The sequence below is a fragment of the Eutrigla gurnardus genome (assembly GCF_963514095.1).
Source record: "Eutrigla gurnardus genome assembly, chromosome: 2".
Classification (NCBI taxonomy): domain Eukaryota; kingdom Metazoa; phylum Chordata; class Actinopteri; order Perciformes; family Triglidae; genus Eutrigla; species Eutrigla gurnardus.
In genome coordinates, this window is record NC_139916.1 from 20198870 (window position 1) to 20218518 (window position 19649).

Here is a 19649-nt window from a genome sequence, read left to right on the forward strand (position 1 = left end):
ACCTAAATTCGTTTTTTCTGTATCTTTTACATGGAAAACACATATAAATCATACATTTAGCTGCAAATATGTTATATAGGGTACATAGATTGAGGAAAATAATTTCTCACCACCACGGTTGTTTTTTTTTCATTGACGTCACGTCAACGTTGCTCCATTTCCCCCCGGCGTGCGACTCGGAAACACCGCCCTCGGATGACATCACTTCATAAAGCTGTAGTACACCAACGGGTCGCCGCCATTTTAACTTCCTGCATCAAAAGAAGACGAGCCGACCGCACAGTATTTGTACTCGAAACGTTTTCTTGTTTAGCGTAGCTAAAGGGGTTTTGTCTTGTTTGTTTTTCCTCACGGGGCTCAAACTAAACACCTCCGTGTAGTTTCTGACAGCTCGTGTAGTTTCAGCCGGAAAGTCGCGATGCCGAGCCACCCGCTGCGTGTAGCGGTTGTGTGCTCGAGCAACCAGAACCGCAGTATGGAAGCGCACAGTATCCTCAGGTAAAGATGAGCCGTCGGGAGGAGAAGTGAAGGAAAACCACCGTCAAGCGGACCGAGTCTGTGCGGCGTCGAGCCGTTTTCTGAGCCGGTCACGAGTGAAGCCGACACGGTGACGGAGTCCCGTCGGGCCTCAACGCAGTTAACAATGGGCTTGTTTTGAGCGTCACACCGGGGCCGTAATCTTAAACGATGTTTTCTCATTCGCTTTGAGTTTTTGTGGTCGTCAACGTAAATATTCACACAGATTTTCAAACAGAATGAGGGCTTTAAAAAAATACCGGCCCAAGTTTTTTTTTTTTTTTTTTTTTCTTTTTTTTCTCCACCCCACATGTGGACCACAGCGCCCCCTGTAGGGAATATTCCGGAAGGGCGCAACTGCAGCTTGTGCAACATCGGGCGGCTTGTCAGTTCAGGCCCTTAGTCACACACCGGTTAGAAAGGTTATCGAGATGGATTGGTTTTTAAACCATAGGTGTGTGCTGACTTGTGTCAGACCTTTCACACGTCCTCATTCCCTAATGGCTGTTCCAGTCTCATAGGAAAGCACAGCTCTGCCATCTAATACAACATGATTTACAGGCCAAGGTGGCCTCTCGACAGTCTGACTCAGCTGAAATAATCATTTAAAAAAAAATCACTTGCTCAAAAATTTTACTTGTCGGAAAAAGTGGATGAGTTGTGGAAAGATGCTGATGACTGCATTCTGCTCACATGTAATGATTTCTTGTTTCTAGTGTTGGTTCCAGAAACGGTATGTAATTTATTGTCTTGTCCTCTTCATCTTTGCAGCAAACGTGGATTTGATGTGCGTTCATTTGGGACAGGGTCTCATGTGAAGCTACCTGGTCCTGCCCCGGACAAGCCAAATGTGTATGACTTCAAAACGACATATGTACAGATGTACAACGACTTGGTCCGCAAGGACAAGGAACTGTATCCCCTTCTCACTCACCTTTTTACACACACACACGCTTAAGAGTGTATACTGGAAGCCAGATAAGTAGAGGTGACCCATGTGTTGGTACATATATCGTGTTTAGACATTAATCATGCAAATGTGATGGCATTTGAACAGCACGTCAGATGGGACTGCACTGATGGGTAAATCGCATGCGTGGATTTATAAGTGTGTTACAACTGTATGCATTCTTAAACCTATTATGAGGACACCTTGCAATACAACAGTAAGTACAAGTTTTTGCTGAGACCATCGGATTTAAATAGTCATTTTTAAACCCTAGTTTATATTGTAGAGTGGATTTGCAAGGGGCCTCATGTTACCACTCTTCCCAGTGTATTCAATATCTTTTCCCATTGTTTTGCAGTTTGAGTAACACCAGTAAGAGAGACATTTAGTGACACACTTTGGTAATTGTTGTAATTCTTAAACTGAATTGCTGGTGCATCCGAAGTAACCGTTATTGAGAGTGACGACAACTAGTCGATGCTGCCTGAAACGGAGCATTTAACAAAAGTTAATCGACATCAGTTTTCCTCCGTAATGGTTTGGCTCCCTGCGTCGTATTTTAGATTTTTATTTAATATATTATCAACTATGATTCCTAAAACTAAGTTAATCAATTATTTAATTAGTTACTAATGTTTATCCTCAGAGAGACACACCACCTAAGTGAGGATGCTAAGGCCTGTGGTTAGTTGGAGCTGGAAATTTAAAAACTAATTTCGGGATGTGACATTTGTCTGAAACTTTGACTTCATCATAATTATTGTTCCTATGAAGTACAGGCTTTTTTTTAATCTTAATTTTTGGTGAATTCTAAGTCTCCCTTAGTTGTATATTTTAAGGCCTCTTTTTATTCCCGGAATATCACATTTTTCAACAGATAACTTAAGATAACAGACTTTGTTTAATTAAAGGGGGACCTAATGTAGGTCTATTCTTTGGAAGGACGTCTAAGAAGGTCGTCTTGAGTTATTCTGGTTAAATAGGCATCTTGTGAAAATCTAGGCTTAAAAGGTGGGAGAGATGTGCCTCAGCAAAACCGTACTTGTTTATATTACTGTATTGCAGGTGTCAATTGTGCCAACCCACGGTAGGTTGTATGTATTCCTGCATGTTGGAGGTTATCAATTATAAACTAGCTTCCTTGTAAATCCCATTGTATGATGAATAGAATATGTACATACTTCCGTTTACAAAACTACTTGTTGTATTCTTGCAACTCGGCATGACTTTCTTTAAAATATAGTCCACTATTAATGACAATTCACCATGGTGGTTGGTCTTTTTTTATTTATATATTTGGCAATGTCTTGCGGGATGGCAATGTTGAGACGAGAGCAACACATTTCCTCTGACTACATATTCATAACATGAAGGATTATGACAGACTGGTCACATTTGTTTTGAGGGCAACACGTGTCAGCTGGCCAGAATCAAAATGTTGATAACAATGTTATATAAGTTCTGCATTTTGCTGGCGTCGTCCTGAAATGACACAGTAGGAAGTACTTCAGACACCACTAGAGGGAGTTGCAGTTTGTCTAACACAAGCCGTGCTGATTATCATTCAAGTGTGCACCACTAACACAGTGCAGACAGAATATGCAGTCTCATTCACACAAAAGAATATTCTTTTTTTTCTTTTCTTCATACAGACTTACTGGGGGTTGGCAGGTATTTTTCAGTATTTTATCTGGTCTGATGGTTTGACGAGTTGATGTATTTTATTACCTTGAAGTCCCGTCCCGTCCCCCCCCCTCTTGTTCCTGCTTTGTTCCTTGACCGGCCAACTCTTCAGATACACACAGAATGGCATCCTGCACATGTTGGACCGCAACAAGCGAATCAAATCGAAGCCAGAGCGCTTTCAAAGCTGCAAGGATAAGTTTGACCTGGTCATCACCTGTGAAGAGAGAGTCTATGACCAAGTGCTGGAGGGTGAGGCTTCTCATGAGACATCAAATCAATGAAGGGATGTGGTTGGTAATTGCTTGCCAGAACTGATTTGATACGATGACATTATCACCCCACAATGATTTGTATGCAGACCAGCTTTTTATTCCCACCACATCTGATTTTTGTGGCACAACCTTTCTCTTTCATCTGTTGTTGCTCCCCAGACCTGAATTCCAGAGAACAGGAGACTCTACAGCCTGTGCATGTCATCAATGTAGACATTCAGGATAACCACGAGGAAGCCACGCTGGGCGCCTTCCTCATCTGTGAGCTGTGTCAATGTGTGAGTGTCTCCTACCGGGGTTCTTAAATGCTGTTGTACAAGCACTCGGGGCAGAGTAAGACAAACTCATATAAATGAGAATATATGTATGTGTTTTTATATAAATTAATGTATATTTATTTATTTATGTATAATCTGTCATTCAGATATAGTTCCAAAAATTCAGTGGTCAGACAATGAAAATGCTACCAATGCTATAAAAGGGAGCAATCATTTCATAAGTGGTGTGCAGATTGATTAATGTGTTGCTCCTCCACCCCTGCAGATCCAGCACACTGAGGACATGGAGGATGAGATGGATGAGCTCATACAAGAGTTTGAGGAGAAGAGCAACAGGCCTTTTCTCCATACCGTCTGTTTCTACTGATACAATACAATAGGAAATTCGCAAAGCAATCCAAAAATAGTATACGGACAGTCGGACACACACTTCGTACTCCTCAGCCGTCGACAGTACACTCACAGCTTTGGGTCACGACCAAACAAATGGCTGCTGTTGGACATATTGGTGATGGGTTTTCCCTCTATGCAGAGGACAGACCCGCTGCTCTCGCTCTGCCTTTATTTCCACGGATCAAGGTCCTCCCTCCATCCCAGTCCAGTGAAATCACTCAACCACGTCTCCTCAGGGAGAGCCATAACACCCATGATTCAACAACTCCTTATCAAGTCCCTATGATTTTGTTATGTACAGCATATTAATGCTGATTTTATTTTCTCTGGATTATATATAATTGTAATTCATTTAAGCATATGTCAGGTTTTTATTCCTGACATGGGATGGTGTAAATGTATTTCTTGGGGTCAGACAGGGTGGAGCACTTATTGGACTGTGGGCCTGTTTTTGTGCAACCATGTGTTGTAGATTAGATTGGATTAAGTTAAAGTGGGTGATGAGCTGATAATGAATAACCAAACCTAAACCTCTCTGAGGCTCTCCACAGTGTGTTTCCAATATAATGTGTTGGTTCATATTTAAACTTGGATATGCTGTTTCTTCAGGGCATGGTATGTTTTGGGTTTTCTTTCTTCTTTTTTTTTCTTTTTTTTTGTAAATGTAAAAAAAATGACGCGTTGTAATTATTTGCAAACTGCGAGCTCAGCTCAGAGTGCCTGATTTTTCTGTATGTACATATGAATCCTCTAAAGAAAGAAACCTCTCTAAGAATCACGTCTTCATTTGTGCTGTGATATTGAACGTCAGCTCGTTGTGGTTTCACGTACAACTGAAACCCGGTATTTGGTGAACAAAACCATTGGCATTCGGTTACATAAATGATAATAGAGCTGTAAGCACTTGGTTATTTTCACGCCATTAGAAACCTCTTCGTGGACAAACAACGGCAACTTCGGTTACTTTAAAACATGTCAACTGGTAAAAGGGAGACTAGATGTTTAGCCGACGTCGTCAGTTCCGTTTTGGACAGTATTTCAGTCACCGCCCTTCACCATCGTGCGGTTCACAGACACATAACTCAAGTTACGGAACAATCGTATCTTTATCCGTCTATCTATCGGTAGTGCCTTAGTGCTATCTAATGGTCGTACAGCTAGCATAACTTGATGAGCTAGCGAAGAAAGAGATGACCAAAGCTAACGTTGGCGTTACGGTAAAAACAAAATTAACATGGCAACCAATTTCGTTCATTATGAGGCAACCGGATTTCTGTTGTGCTCTTTGATAGCAGCGATATTTAGCTAAAGCAGTCTTTCCTCCATTGTATTTGCAATAGAAGGCTATTAGTGGTGAGCGGGTCGATCCAAATATCGATAACATCGATACCAGTGTCATGAGATCGATGCTTGTTTCAGTTTGTCTCCTGTATGCACTGCGGCGGTTTCATCAAAGTATCGACCTGTCCGTCTGCGTCCGCTGCTTTCAAGTTCTGCTCCTCACATCAGCAGCAGCACACTTTGCTCCTCCTCCCCCCTCTTGTGATTGGATGTTGTACCGTCACGTGACTCAGCAGCGCCAGGCAAACGCCTGATTTACATATACAGTACATGTGCCCAAATTCTGTCCAGGGTTTGAACTAATTAATAATTTAAAGGAAAAATCACATAAACACTTAAAGGTCATGAAAATTCATTCAGATTTAGCGATTTGATGATGCATCCATCTTAATTATTCAAAAGTAAGTATAGGTATGTATGTATGTAAAAAAATATGTTGTGTGATTCTATATTATTACAGTGCAAGGTTTTTGATAGAAGTATCAATATCGATGCAGCAGTACCACACATCTTCTTATTGCAACCAAGGCTGATTTGAGCCATTCAATCAGCTTCCTCACAGCTTCCTCTGGAGCCACGACTTTTAAAAAAAATCTGAAGTAGTACTCCACAAGACTTGAAAATAGACTTTGATGTTAATATCAGTGGTGTGGTAAACTCTAAAGATAATTTTCCAATGAGGTGAACATGTTGACATGTTCAGAGCACAGTGGAAATAACGTCCCTTTATAGCGTCCCTTTTGTCCAAAATACTTATAGCATCTTCACTGCATACCACTTTCAGGTCTTCAATTGAAGTTGTAGGATGTTAATTGCTTTCCAATTAAGCTGTTTGTTGTTTTTTTATAATCAAGCTGAGTTTAATCAACATTACAGATCATTTGATTATGTGTGAACCGGTAGTTAGTATAGGTAGGCATCCTATAATGTTTGACAGGGAGTCGACATCATTATCATCGTTATCATAGGCCCATTCCAAACCAAGGACACCTTCATGCCCTTGACTTGACCTCAGCCATCACCGTGTCGATTCCTATAGGATGGAATTGATGCCTAATTCAATGTTAACTCCTCCTCTCTGCTTAAACCTCTGCCATTATGTATTGTGTAAAGGCTTCTATACCCAGCCTTTCAAAACCATATGTACATACATTTAATGCTTGGCAATGTCATTGGGAGGTCTGACCTCTCCAAGCAGATCATGATCATTTTATATAGGATTTGTAGGGTTATGCTGTTTAAAATGTAGCTTTCTAGAAGTATTGTAAGTCAACTATCCCTTGATTATTCAACTGTCCTAAATCAAAGCTACAGGTTGTTATATCAGAAAGAAACTGTCCTCCAAAACATCACAACTCCTGCTGTTTATATAAACACAATTCCATTTAATCATTTCAGCAGAGACACTCCACTGTTCACAACACGTACATACTGTTATTACAGACACACTATGTGGTTCGCATGTAAAGTACAATTACACTTTTACAATGTATACATTCTTAGAATTAAATAGTCTTAAGCGGTATTTGTGTTTTGTTAAATTAACTGATTATCTCCCCAACCTGCTAAACTCATTATCCTGTCACAGAGAGTCCAACAGCCTTTTAGACATAACTGACAGACTAGTTAAAGTGGCACTAATCATTCTTATCCAGGACACCCCACTGAGCAAATCTACAACTCAAACTGGAGTTCCGTCCTTTGGAGGAGAAGATCCAGGTTTGTCTTCCTTTTCCATCTTGGCTTCACTGTCACCGGGGGCAGCAGGCTGGGCTAAACTCTCCCCTTTAGTCGCAGCCTCTGCTGTGACAGCATCTTCACAGTCCTGTCCAGCTGATGTGGCACTTTTGCCTTCTGCTGACTGGTCGATGTCTGAAAGAGGCGGTGTACTTCCACGTTCCATATTTGTCTCAAGAACTGGAGCGATCACCTCCAGAGCCTCAGGTGCCTCGCCGAGGGGCAGAGTAAAGCCCATTTTACCTACGCTGGCTGTTGTTCCAGCTGAGGGAGGAGTAAGAGTCTTGGCCTGAGCCTCCTCGTCTCCGTGCAGCCAATCCATCTTCTGAAGGTGCTGCTTGACAGCGTCGTCAACTCGAGCATCAATCATAGCCTCCGTCAGGACACCATCTTCAGAGGAATATGCTGCCGCCTACAGGACAACAAGTCAACACACATGTCACGAAAATCGTACAGGATTTATGAAGTAAATAATTGTGAAGATTTTCTGCAATTTTATGTACAAATATGGATTCACAATAACTAGAGGGAACGTACCTGCCAAGCCACACCCAGCTTAGAAATCTCTCTGCCTGACATGCCCTCCGTCCGCTTCGCTATGTCAGAGCACTTCTGACCGTAGTCAAACTGTGCAAGCTTCATCCTCCTGCACAAAACCACACAATAACACATTAATGAAATGGTGACAAAGTATGATTTCCCCACAATTCAGCTTGCCTCAATCACACATCCAACCTTTATGTCATTAATACTCCTCAACATCACTCAGAATTAATACATCTACATGTTGCTATGATGGACTGCACCTAATTACTTGTTTCAGTATGGATTTTGAGAGTGCAGTGGTGGAGCCCCATTTCAACAGCTGTTTCTGAGGATTGTACTCACTGCCTCCCTCCTGTGGCGGGCTCCAGCACATATCTGTCAAAATACAACCGCACCAGCCTCTCCCTCTCGTCAGGACCCGGTAGAGCAAAATTCACTATTTCATCTATACGGTCGTTTATGGCCCAGTCAAACTGCTCTGGTTGGTTACTGGCCAACACCAGCATGAACCTGCCGGAAAAACACAGAAACCGAGAAGCTTAGAGACGTGCAGGGAAGTGGCCGAGGTTGTATAGGCAAGGTCAAGTGAACCACACATTTATGGTTTAATATGTACAAAATGTAAATGAATCTTTACTTGTTGCTCTGCTCTCCGGTGCGATACAGGAACGCATTTAAAGTCGCTCTGAGGTCCTCACTGATCTTCTCCTACAGAAAGCAAGAGCAAGGATTTCACTTTAAGGGGATTTTAAACAAAAAAATCTAAATGTTGCTGAAAAATGAAATACATGCAGACTTACAGTGGATCTCTTGCGAAGGAACGCATCAGCTTCATCAACAAAAAGCAGAAGTCTGTAACAGATACAAAAACCTCTGAGTTGATGCTATCTGAATGGGACAGAATTGCTGTTTATTTAATATAATGCCAAGTAGTCACCCGCGCCGACTTGTGCCAGCCCAGTCAAACACTTTGTGCATGGCTGTCACGCCATCACGGCCCATGGGTGCCACATCACCACCCGTCATAATTGCGTAGTCCATCCCAGAATGCACTGCCAGCTTCTACTCGACAGGAAAAGAAATGCCTCACAGTCAAACTCAGAATACATTTTCAATATATGTGAGTGTTGACATCAGTCTTCGCTGAGTCCTCGGGTATACCTTAGCAAAGAGGGTTTTGCCCGTGCCTGGAGGGCCGTACATGAGGATATTCCTGTACAAGCCATGGTTCTGCCTTGTGTTTCTTGTTGCTATGGCGATGTCACGGACACGTTCCTCCAGGGAAGGCTAAGAGATAGAAAAACGCATTTATATCAAGTTGTTATAATACTTACATCCATTCTTAAGCCTTTGATGTTCACTTACACTGAGCACAACACCCTCCAGGGCATCCTGCGGTTTGCTCCTCAGACGTTTGGTCGTCTAAATAGAACAGAACAAGAACAATTAGCATAGAATAATATGCAGTTAACAAAATAAGCAACGGGTCAATTGCTAATTAGCTACCTTAATTGGATGCTTGACTGCCTCTGCGACAGTGAATCGAGATGTTTCCCGCACCAGTGACGGTTTCCCGAGCCGGGCCTCGATGTAACGACCCGCCACGGCGGTTGCATTTCGGGCCGAATAAACTCCCACAGCTAGAAGGGTCAGCCCTGCCACCTGGTGGTGCGAGGAGACAGTTGCACAACATTCACATACTGTTTGCTGTGAGGATCAGGCAAAACAACTGAATCCACAGCCATTTCAGGTTTTTCCACACCGATAGTCTAAACATTTAAATGGATATGTACGTCTACGCCGTAAAACTAGCAAATGCATACGTGATTTTATTATTGCTTAAGACATCATGTGTTTGTCCAGTCAGTAGAGAAGGAAGGCAAGTTCAGTTCTTGTAATGCATTTTAATCATTCACTAAAAGGGATTGAAGATGGCAACAGACCGTGGCTGTGACTTTGTCCCAGTCTGACACAAAGGCTCTGAATCCTTCTCCAAACACAGCCCCCGCAGTCCTAAAAGCAAATACACAGCAACTGTCAGAATGCATTTTGAGCCTTAACAAGATGCACCTTTAAGATATAATAAAATAGAGCTTTATTTATCCTGATGGAAGTTGCTCTTACATACTAGTATTTATTTTTAAATATTTATCAACACCTTCAGTTTCAGCCAGTTGAATGATTCAGGACACCAAGAAACCATCAATGTGCTTCATCTAATCCTCACCATCATAAAGTGTGAATTAAATGAGTCAGTCTTACTTTATGGACTCCAGGACAGTCTGTCTGTGTTCTGCGGCCTTCAGACGGATTTGCTCGCGGATTATATCGGCGTTCTCCCGCTCCACGCGGGCTCGTGCCTTGGTCTCGGCCTCTATACGCAGGAGCTCATTCTTGTGCCTCAGCTCCATCTCGTGTTCTATCGTCGCTGTAAAAACCACGACACGTAAAATGTAAATAGAAACCTCAACATCTTCAAACGTTTCTATAAGATGTCATTGGTGAAGTCTGGTACCTTTCCTCATGGCCTCCTGTTTATTTACAGACTCCTCCTGTTTGCGAAGATTCTCCTCGTTCAGGGCTTGCTATTGAAAAAATAAAAAAAATGTGTTGTTGCTGCGTATTATTTTTAAAAGCATTGCGTACCAGATACGTAGGAGACGACCTCACCTGTTGTCTGAGTTGGTCCTCATATCGCTGTCTGGCCAGCTTATCTTGAAACTGAGCTCTCTGTCATGGAGCAGAAAACAAACAACTGTAACCGTACAACTTGGTCTGGTTCACTTCCGATTGTTCTTGAAATACTAAAAAGAAAAAGGAAAAGCTTTTGTGTTTTTACAGATTGATGCTGTTTGGTCTCCTCGTTTACGGTTTTCCTCCTCTCTTCTCCCTGGATTCGTATCTGGTCACCTTTGAGCTGCTCGACCGCTGCGTCATACTCCTGTTAAAGAGGCGCACAAAGAAATACCAAAAATCTATTAAACCCAACACACCAGTGAATTGAACCACCAGTGTGATTGAAGGACGACCCCCCAGAACCACGTGAGCCACAGTCCACCCCAACTAACATATTCTTTAGTTGATATAAATTAGCAGCCGTGTTTCCACTTACCTTAATTTTGGTCTGATGCTCCATCTGGGTGGTCTGCTCCTGCATCCGAGCCAAATCCAGAGCTTCTTTTGCATGTCCTGGAAGCAGGCGAGACGCAACAGCACACAAGTGAGATTTAGTGTTACGCACTGCTCAACCTCTGAATCATCCCCCTATTCTCATGTTACTTTGACAGCAATATAAAACGTTAAGATATAGATGTAGTCTAGATCATGAACGTTTAGATTATGCACACAAAACAAGAAACACTTGGTGAACCACTACATGTATGGGCTGGGAGTACCAGTGGGATTTGGCTGTTGCAAGCCATATTGCATGGGGATGAACTTTGAACCCAGTGTAGTAGTTTGAATGAAGACCAGCACGGCGCTGTTATTATAAGCAACCAACTATTCCCCATAGATAACATTACATGTACGGGTGCTGGCTGTGAGTTTGGGGCCTCATTATTAAGGTGTTACAACGTCACCCTGAACCAGAGAGAGAGCCAGGATGCTGGACCACCGTGACGACATGTGTGCAGCAAGCCACCCGGCTCCACCCGGCTCCGCGGAAACACTTACGGGACTTGTCGAGGTCCTTGGCCGCCTGGGCAGCCCGCTCCAGCCCGGTGGGATCGAAGTTGCTCCATTTGTCCTTGGGTTTATCTCCGCCGCCGCTGGAGCCTCCGGCCGGCGGCGGTGGAGGCTGAACCGGGAGCTCAGGAGGGGCTTCGGGCTGCCCCTTGTTCAGGCCGAACAGCCACGACATTTTAATAACGAGGGTAGATAAAGCACAGTTACACCGGTCGCGTGTGAAGCTATAGGAGGCAGCCGCTGCTCCGGACCTGTCACTGCACTTCCCCTACACGCGCCTCATGCCGCAACCTTCTGCGCATGTGCGACAGAGACTACAGTTTCGTTTGAATAACTACGACGACGATTGGCTGACGGGAAGTACGTCGTTTTCTCATTGGCTGTTTAGACAGCTGCATGTGTTGTAGAGGTCATTCATGTAGTTCCACCCGAAATGAATACGGTGGCCCCAGAGGGGCAGAATACGCACAATTCACGGGAAAGGACAATTTTCTTTGGGTTGCATCAGGTTTGTCGTTTTGAAAGTCAGATAGGTCATTGACGTCAGTGTGACGTGTGCTTTGTATCTCATTGTAAAGTTAAATAGTCATCAGTTAATGTGGGGACTGGAGGAATTAATAGACTCTCAAAAACACGGGTTAATCGAATAAAGATAATTGTGTCCTCATGCTCTCTAATATGTTGATAGTGTGCATAGTGACTACGATCATGGCTACAACAGAAGAACATTTGAAGGGACATAATAGCCAACATAGAGTTACAAATGACTAGTCTAGAATAAAATCTCTCCCAAAACCACATCCTTAATATTTTTAAATAGAATCAAGAGAGGAAGGCAAAAATATATATCAAAATCTTTAATGAACTTAACATTCCAAGGATAACTTCATCACAACAAATGGTGAAATATATTTACACAGACAAGTCATTAATCTTGAAGTCGCTATTCTTCCCAACCTCACAATCTACAGCAAAATTATAATTTAACAAAAGTTTGCATATGTGAACACAATGAGGTTTGTGTGTAAAATCAATAATACATCCTCTGTTATGACACTGGGAGGTAATCAGGATGCTGTAGTGGAGTATTTTAATCAGAAATACTGACACATGAGGTGTCGGATTGAAATCGGTGAACAGAGCAGGAGCGCTGCCGTCTGTGGACAAACAATTGCAATTATACGATTACACCCTAGTGCAAAATGTAATTTCAATATCATTGTTAACAAGGGCATTAACAGAAGGAAAAGGCAGATACATTTGTCAAATCTGTTTCAGTATATTGGCTGCTTTTGGACACCACAATCACAGCATGGGTGCAGGGTAGAATAGTAGTGGACAGACTGTACTACAAGGTCAGGGATTAAGGCACTGCAACAGGAATAGTCCGTCCTGCTGGAGTGTCATTGAGCAAGATATTGCATCGCTTTCTACTTCAGGGACATTGCGCAGTTGGAGGGTCTGTTTAAAAATCTCTCAGTGTATGCGAGAATCTCATGTTGACTTGTAACATACATGGTGAAGGCTGAGACACAGGTCTGGCAGTGCATCATGTCCAGGTCTACTCCATCATTCAACATTAGTTTACCCACATATGGTGTCAAGATTGGTCATTTATGTGGGTCATTAAGCATGCAGCACCACCGGTACAGTCATCATTGAAGTATCACAATAAACAAAACTATTTAACCAAATGAAAATGCTTGGATGAAGTGACAACTGTAAAGCAAGGAGGTGTGTGTGTGTGTGTGTGTGTGTGTGTGTGTGTGTGTGTGTGTGTGTGTGTGTGTGTGTGTGTGTGTGTGTGTGACTGTTTCATGAAGAGTTCCACAATCCAAGACCACCATTCTTTAAACCACATAAGAACTGGGAATCTGTGTCCGCAGCAAGTCCTTTACTGTAGCATAACAATACGGGAGAAGACACCAGAAGGCTCTTTGCCATCACCCAATGCTGCTTGGAAGCCTTCCTGTTGCCGCGCCCGCGCCAGCTTTGCAAGAGAGAGGAATGACCGGGGTTCTGTGATAGCCAGATCGCTGATCACGCGTCGGTTGAGCTGAACGCTGGTCTGTGTGGAGAAAATGCGTCACATAAAGATAAAGTGTACAAACTGCATAAATAATGCAGAGAGGACTGGTGCCATACTGTAACATTCAGCAAAACTAACCTTGGTGAGGTTGTGCACAAGAGCGGGATACTTCATGCCGTGCTCTCGTGATGCTGCCGCAATGCGTGTGATCCACAGCTGAAGAAATAATAGCACAACAAAAACAACTATAAATCAATGACCATTCCCAATTAAATACTAAATTATACACCCTTCTGCACATGCGATTGGAAGGACAGCTTGCTTTGAATAAGTGGTAGCACAACCTGGAGGCAGTGGTTCCCCAACCCTTGATGTGTGACCCCTAAAAATGGAAATGATTACTACAATGAAACTCTTCTTTACATGCTTTTCATTTAACGTCTGGAAGTTCTGTGAATACTTTTCTCACCACCTAAATTGAACCAATGTCTACTGGTCATCACTAATCACAGATCATGGGTCTTATTGTGAAGACGACAAGTGAAAAGTCCAATCAAACAGTAACTGGTGTTTTCCCCCCCCTTCTGGCATCATTTCACAGGGCCCACAAGAAGTGAACATTTCCAGTATTTCACAAGGAAAACAAACCTATTTAGCAAGAAATACATGCGTTTAGCATTCAATTGATACTCTTGTGACCCTATAAACAAGGTATATTATGCAACAAGATAGATAGATAGATAGATAGATAGATAGATAGATAGATAGATAGATAGGATAATCTCCCTTGATCATAACGTATGACCCACTAGAAGTGTGTGGTGTATGTATTTCTCTTCTCTTATTATTTTACTGAGCTCGAGGCTCTTATGGGCGTCTGGACCCCACGTGGGCTGCTGCCGGTGTGCCACCCCTGTCTGTGTTGCTGTAGAGGACGTTCGTCTCACCGTTCTCATGTTGCGTTTCTTGACCCTCCGAGCTCCGGTGGCGTAGACGAAAGCTCTCCTGACCGCCCGCACAGCCAGACTGTAGCAGCGGTTCTTTCTGCCTCTGAAGTGCTGTTGGAGGAACCGACAGGAAATGTGACAAAACCAAAATCACAATCATTATCATGCTGTTAATGGCAGATTAAAATGATAAGGCGCCTTTCTTACAGAATCGCATAGCATAGAAATGCAGCAAACGCCTCAACGATTTTCTAATTTTAACAATGTTTCAGAATTTAGACTTACAACACGATAAATATCACAAAATGTTTAAAGTATGGAACAGCTAAGCCCTATTCTCCTCCAGGTAATAGTCGTGGCCTTACCCGTGCATGTTTGAGAACTTCTTGAACTTTCCAGTATCTGTCGGGTCCACGGCTTCTGATCCAACAGGACAACGTCAGGAATACCATGTCTGTTCTTCGGGTAAACTACTTCACCGCGGTCTCCTTTTTAGCAGAGTGGAAATAATGTTTAAGTGACCTCAAAGCAGCTCAACTTGCAGATTCCACATGCTGTGTAACCACGACTGACAGAGGCGCACTTGGTTAGCTCGATTTATAAACCCGGAGATCGTGTGGACATGCGTCCCCTGCCCCGCCCGTGTCTTGCTAATATTTAAAAAAAGAGAACAACATTTTAAAGAAATACATAATTTACCTTGGGCGACATTGGCGTAATTAACAGTGAACGTCGGAAGAAAATGGTCAGCAACAAGACAAACAAACTATTAAAAACAACTGTTATTGTGCGTGTGGTCCTTAATGCGGGACTAGCGGGTCAATAAAACACGCGCTCCCGTCAGATCTGTGACGCAGCCACTGTTGACGCTGGGAGAGCGGGCGGTGGAGGTCAGAGAAATTCCAAAATGTCGGTTGCTGCTCTCACGTCCTTGAGCCGCTGCAGTGTTATGACGTTCCGCTCCCCAGCAGGACTGGTGGTAAGTTTAAAAAGTCGTTAGAATACATAAAGAGTTTTGATTAGCCGTTATTGTCATGTACAGCTTCTGCCATCGCTTCGCCCGGAGAACGTCGCTTCATAGCTACAATACATTGACAGCGGAGGGCTCCGTCTATGCTCTGAAGTCCAAGTTACGTAGTCCAGCTACCAGCTAGTAACTAGCTAGCACTTACTGTCAACTGTACCTAGACTAACTCGACAATAACATTTTAAATGTGTCAGTTAATCCTTATTGGCCGTTTAGCTTCATATGGAGCAAAATCCATGGAAACGAGTTTAAGATTTGTTAAGTTAAGTCTCACCCCGTTTCAATTATAGTAAAGTTTACACAGTTTAATAAAGCAGTCTGACACGTTTTAATGACGGCATTCGGTCAAAACGAACAAACAAACAACATTGAATAATGTATACATAACCATTTTATAGTAAAGTAAAAATCACGTCACTGCAATGTGTCATGAGAGTGGTGGCTGGTATCAATTAATCATGATTATTTTTGCGCTTAAACTAACAACAATGCTAATGTCGCAGTAGTTTAAGGTTAATGTTAAGCTATGTTTAAGTAACCACAAATAGAAGATCCACTCATAATTGGATGATAAGAGAACAGGTATCTGAAGGGGCAGACCTGTCATTGAAGTGTCTAGTACTGTGAAAAGAGTAGAGGGCCATATTAATGACGTCTTTGTTCCCCTTTTGCTGCTGTCAGGCGGTGCGGTACGCCCAGACAGCAGCGGCTCCAGCAGCTCAGCCCAGAATAAAGAAGTTCCAGGTGTACCGATGGGACCCAGACACTCCAGGAGACAAGCCCCGCATGCAGACCTACGACATCGACCTCAACAAGTAGGTGTTGCACGTTTTCCCTCTGCCATTAAAATGATCAATGACTATCATAGATGGTTAATTCTTATTTGTGAGAGGACTCTGACAACTCATTCTGCCTCCCTCTTATCATGTATACTTCAGAATCCGGCCCTTTTAAACAGGGCAGCTATAAGCTGATCATGTGTGCTTGCACTGGTGGAGGTTTATCTCTCAATGAAGCCCTGCACGGGTAAACAGAGGGCATTATTAACGAACTGATAACAGCCTTCAGGTGGATTTAACTCAGGTGGCTCTGACAGCCTGGCATACTTCCACTCCCCTTGCTTCATCTGTTCCTCTAATCAGCTTATGGAAACTCAAGTTCTGTCAGTACAACGCTGCAGACAAAGTGGTCCAAAACTCAAAAATGTTCTAAAGCCATAAAAAAAACTGTATTTTCTTTATGGACAAGTCAAACACATCAGAGTATGTACACTTTTACACTTTATTGTGTCGACATTCTGGACTCACCGACTGGTTTGCTCTTGTAGTTGTGGCCCGATGGTTCTTGATGCACTGATCAAGATCAAAAATGAGATGGACTCCACTCTGACCTTCCGCCGTTCCTGCAGAGAAGGTCGGTAACATGGAGGCCTTGAGATGATAGAATTATCAATAATGTGGAAAACAATTATTCTGATGTCATCATTGTAGCAGTCAATTAAAAGCTTGGAATTGACCTCAAAATGTCTCAAATGGTTCCGTTATGTTTGTCCAGCCTGCATTCAGTAAGGGTCATGTAGTTGGTCTGCTCTTGAGAATATTAAGAAATATCCAGGCTTGTTTATTTAAGTCAGTGATTTATTTTAGTTGTACATTTTTACTGATGTTCAGTATTGTGAGATTATCTTGTCACGTAAATTGTTTGAATTTATTATTTTTCTTTGCATGTAGGTATTTGTGGATCCTGTGCAATGAACATTAATGGAGGAAACACACTCGCATGCCTCAACAAGATTGACACCAATACCAGCAAGCCGGCTAAGATTTATCCTCTGCCGCATATGTATGTGGTCAAGGACCTTGTACCTGTGAGTAAATATCCGCCACACCTTGAACTGTCGGGGCAGCTCTAACTGCTCTAATAAATGTTTATTAATGTGTCAACATGGATATCCAAATCCGTTTGTCCCCAGTCCCAACATCACTACATTTACCCAAAACATAGTAATGGATAGTATAGACTTCTCTTTTAATCAGGAGTTGCCCATGTATTTTTCTGGGAAATAATGTGTGTATGCAACAAATGCAAGTGACTATGTTGCTGCTCGGACTAAAATAATCATTTTGAATATTATGGTGATGGTCAACACTTCCCACAACTTTCCACTTCTTCTTTGTTAATATATTATTCTGTGAACCAAGTTAAGCATAAAACACACAGATAAGCAGCAACGTCCAGTTTTCCTTTCATTTATTCACATGCATTGAAACTTTCACATTAACGTTTGTATTTCCGTCTGGATCCTTGATTGTACTTGTGTTTGCAGGACATGAGTAACTTCTACGCCCAGTACAAGTCTATTGAACCTTACCTAAAGAAGAAGGATGACTCAAAGGAAGGGAAGGAGCAGTACCTGCAGACTGTGGAGGACAGACAGAAACTGGTACACCACTGTTTTTATTTTTTGTTTTTAGGTAAAACACTGACGTTTTCCAATCCTCTCAATAGTCACACAGTGTAATTAAATAGCATTCCTTGCTTTTGTCCTTTTGTAGGACGGGTTGTATGAATGTATCCTGTGTGCCTGCTGCAGTACGAGCTGCCCCAGCTATTGGTGGAACGGTGACAAATACCTTGGGCCTGCTGTGCTGATGCAGGTTTGTGTCCAGGAGCATCTAGGAATCACTGATTTTAAATTCTCAAGAACCACACAGATGAAGGGCTTATGTTACATCCTGTTTTCTCTCAGGCGTACCGTTGGATGATTGACTCACGAGACGAGTTCACAGAGGAGCGTCTGTCAAAATTGCAGGACCCTTTCTCCCTCTACCGCTGCCACACTATCATGAACTGTACCAAGACCTGCCCCAAGGTAAGCGGTCAGCGCACATGTGCAGCCGCTCGCACGCCACAGCTCATATGTCTTAGATGTCTGTGCGGTTTCTAACTGCTCTTTTCTCCATCTGTCTGGTGTTCCTCTTAGGGCCTGAACCCAGGGAAAGCAATCGCTGAGATCAAGAAGATGATGGCCACATACAAAGAAAAGAAGGAGGCTGTTGTCTGAAACCTCGGTTGTCCTCTCGTACAACTTCCCTCCATGATAAAATTATATATATATTGATTTAAAAAATGCTTTTTGAGGTCTGAAGGGCCAGTACACCAGTCAGCTCCACCACCACCACACTCTCCAGATTGAATTCAACTGTAATGGAAGTGTGTGTGTGGTTAGAGGACGTGGTGCTACAGAAACGCACATGTACAGTATGTTTGCACAAGTGTGTGTCTTATTCTTACGTGTACCATAACAGAGGTATTTATCTTCAACGCTACTGTATGTATGTTTGTGCACTTGGGAGACATGATGCTGCATATGAACGTAAAAAGGCGTTTTCATGTTTTTAGCTCATTGCTTTACAGGTTAGCGGGTGCTTCAGAGACATACAGTGTATATATGTTCCCTCAGATCTTCCAATTTACCAACAGCAGTCTTTGTTTTGATGGAAAATAAATAGTTGCCATGCCTGCAGCTCTTCTCATTGGTTATTATTTGATGTCACTAATGTTGAAACACCTATTTCTACTGAGTGGTTATCAGTAAGTGTCCTCCAGATGTCACTATTGCACAGAGCCTCAGATAAGTTCAGCAGTTATTTTTGTTTTGTTTTGTGTGTCACTGAGTTTAGTTAAAGACTGTTACACAGGCAGATATTAGTGTCAATATTTCTGTGAGGAACAAAGTGTTTCATTATGTTTTTGGTTGTTTTTTAGTTTAATTTATTGTAGCTGTTGATGTCTCGGGCAATTCATCCACCTAGAGTCCAAGAGCTGCTTCACAGCAGAGATTTAAAAGCTAATGGAAGTGGACACAATAAATGCGACTCCTGTACAATCTAATGCAAAAGCTCATTGAGAAATAGTGATGCTCAAGTATTTGTTAGAAATGAGAGGAACCCTATATCAAGCTAGCTCTATCCTATCTGAAAATGTGTTGGATTAGTGTTTATTTGAGGAAGTAATGAAAAATAGATAATTAAAAAAAGCTGGGCATCCTGAAAAACACACAATTAAAGAAAATGTCCTCAATGATTAAACATGATATAGATATCAATAATAATAATAATATATAACGATAATAAAATAAACGTAATGATCTGCATGTGATAAGCTGTTGTATTTAGATGCAGGGATGCAAACTTGTCACCTTTCGGCGAAATTCGCCGTTTTTGTTCCGAAAAAGGTCA

At 42.4% G+C, this 19649-nt stretch overlaps 4 protein-coding genes across 4 annotated transcripts; 2 read left to right on the forward strand and 2 right to left on the reverse strand.

Moving 5' to 3' along the window:
• The first annotated feature begins 227 nt into the window (after window positions 1–227).
• Window positions 228–4872, forward strand: ssu72 (SSU72 homolog, RNA polymerase II CTD phosphatase). The gene is made up of 5 exons (XM_084034258.1): window positions 228–498; window positions 1288–1431; window positions 3261–3400; window positions 3583–3701; window positions 3967–4872. The coding sequence occupies exons 1-5, from the start codon at window positions 419–421 to the stop codon at window positions 4066–4068; spliced, it is 585 nt and encodes a 194-aa protein (XP_083890384.1). The 5' UTR covers window positions 228–418; the 3' UTR covers window positions 4069–4872.
• Window positions 4873–6799: 1927 nt separating this feature from the next.
• On the reverse strand, window positions 6800–11684 carry atad3 (ATPase family AAA domain containing 3). The gene is made up of 16 exons (XM_084034077.1): window positions 11394–11684; window positions 10831–10907; window positions 10558–10659; window positions 10389–10448; window positions 10234–10303; window positions 9981–10146; window positions 9662–9731; window positions 9225–9380; window positions 9084–9140; window positions 8880–9005; window positions 8656–8780; window positions 8519–8570; window positions 8356–8426; window positions 8061–8228; window positions 7710–7818; window positions 6800–7584 (listed from the first exon to the last, which is right to left on the reverse strand). The coding sequence occupies exons 1-16, from the start codon at window positions 11578–11580 to the stop codon at window positions 7117–7119; spliced, it is 2064 nt and encodes a 687-aa protein (XP_083890203.1). The 5' UTR covers window positions 11581–11684; the 3' UTR covers window positions 6800–7116.
• A 563-nt stretch (window positions 11685–12247) lies between these two features.
• mrpl20 (mitochondrial ribosomal protein L20) lies at window positions 12248–14957 on the reverse strand. The gene is made up of 4 exons (XM_084034314.1): window positions 14747–14957; window positions 14382–14492; window positions 13573–13650; window positions 12248–13473 (listed from the first exon to the last, which is right to left on the reverse strand). Exons 1-4 carry the CDS (start codon window positions 14831–14833, stop codon window positions 13300–13302), a joined length of 450 nt encoding a protein of 149 aa, XP_083890440.1. The 5' UTR covers window positions 14834–14957; the 3' UTR covers window positions 12248–13299.
• Window positions 14958–15203: 246 nt separating this feature from the next.
• sdhb (succinate dehydrogenase complex, subunit B, iron sulfur (Ip)) lies at window positions 15204–18934 on the forward strand. Its single transcript, XM_084034203.1, has 8 exons — window positions 15204–15360; window positions 16090–16223; window positions 16736–16821; window positions 17139–17275; window positions 17735–17851; window positions 17964–18065; window positions 18158–18280; window positions 18392–18934. The coding sequence occupies exons 1-8, from the start codon at window positions 15289–15291 to the stop codon at window positions 18470–18472; spliced, it is 852 nt and encodes a 283-aa protein (XP_083890329.1). The 5' UTR covers window positions 15204–15288; the 3' UTR covers window positions 18473–18934.
• The last annotated feature ends 715 nt before the right edge of the window (window positions 18935–19649 follow it).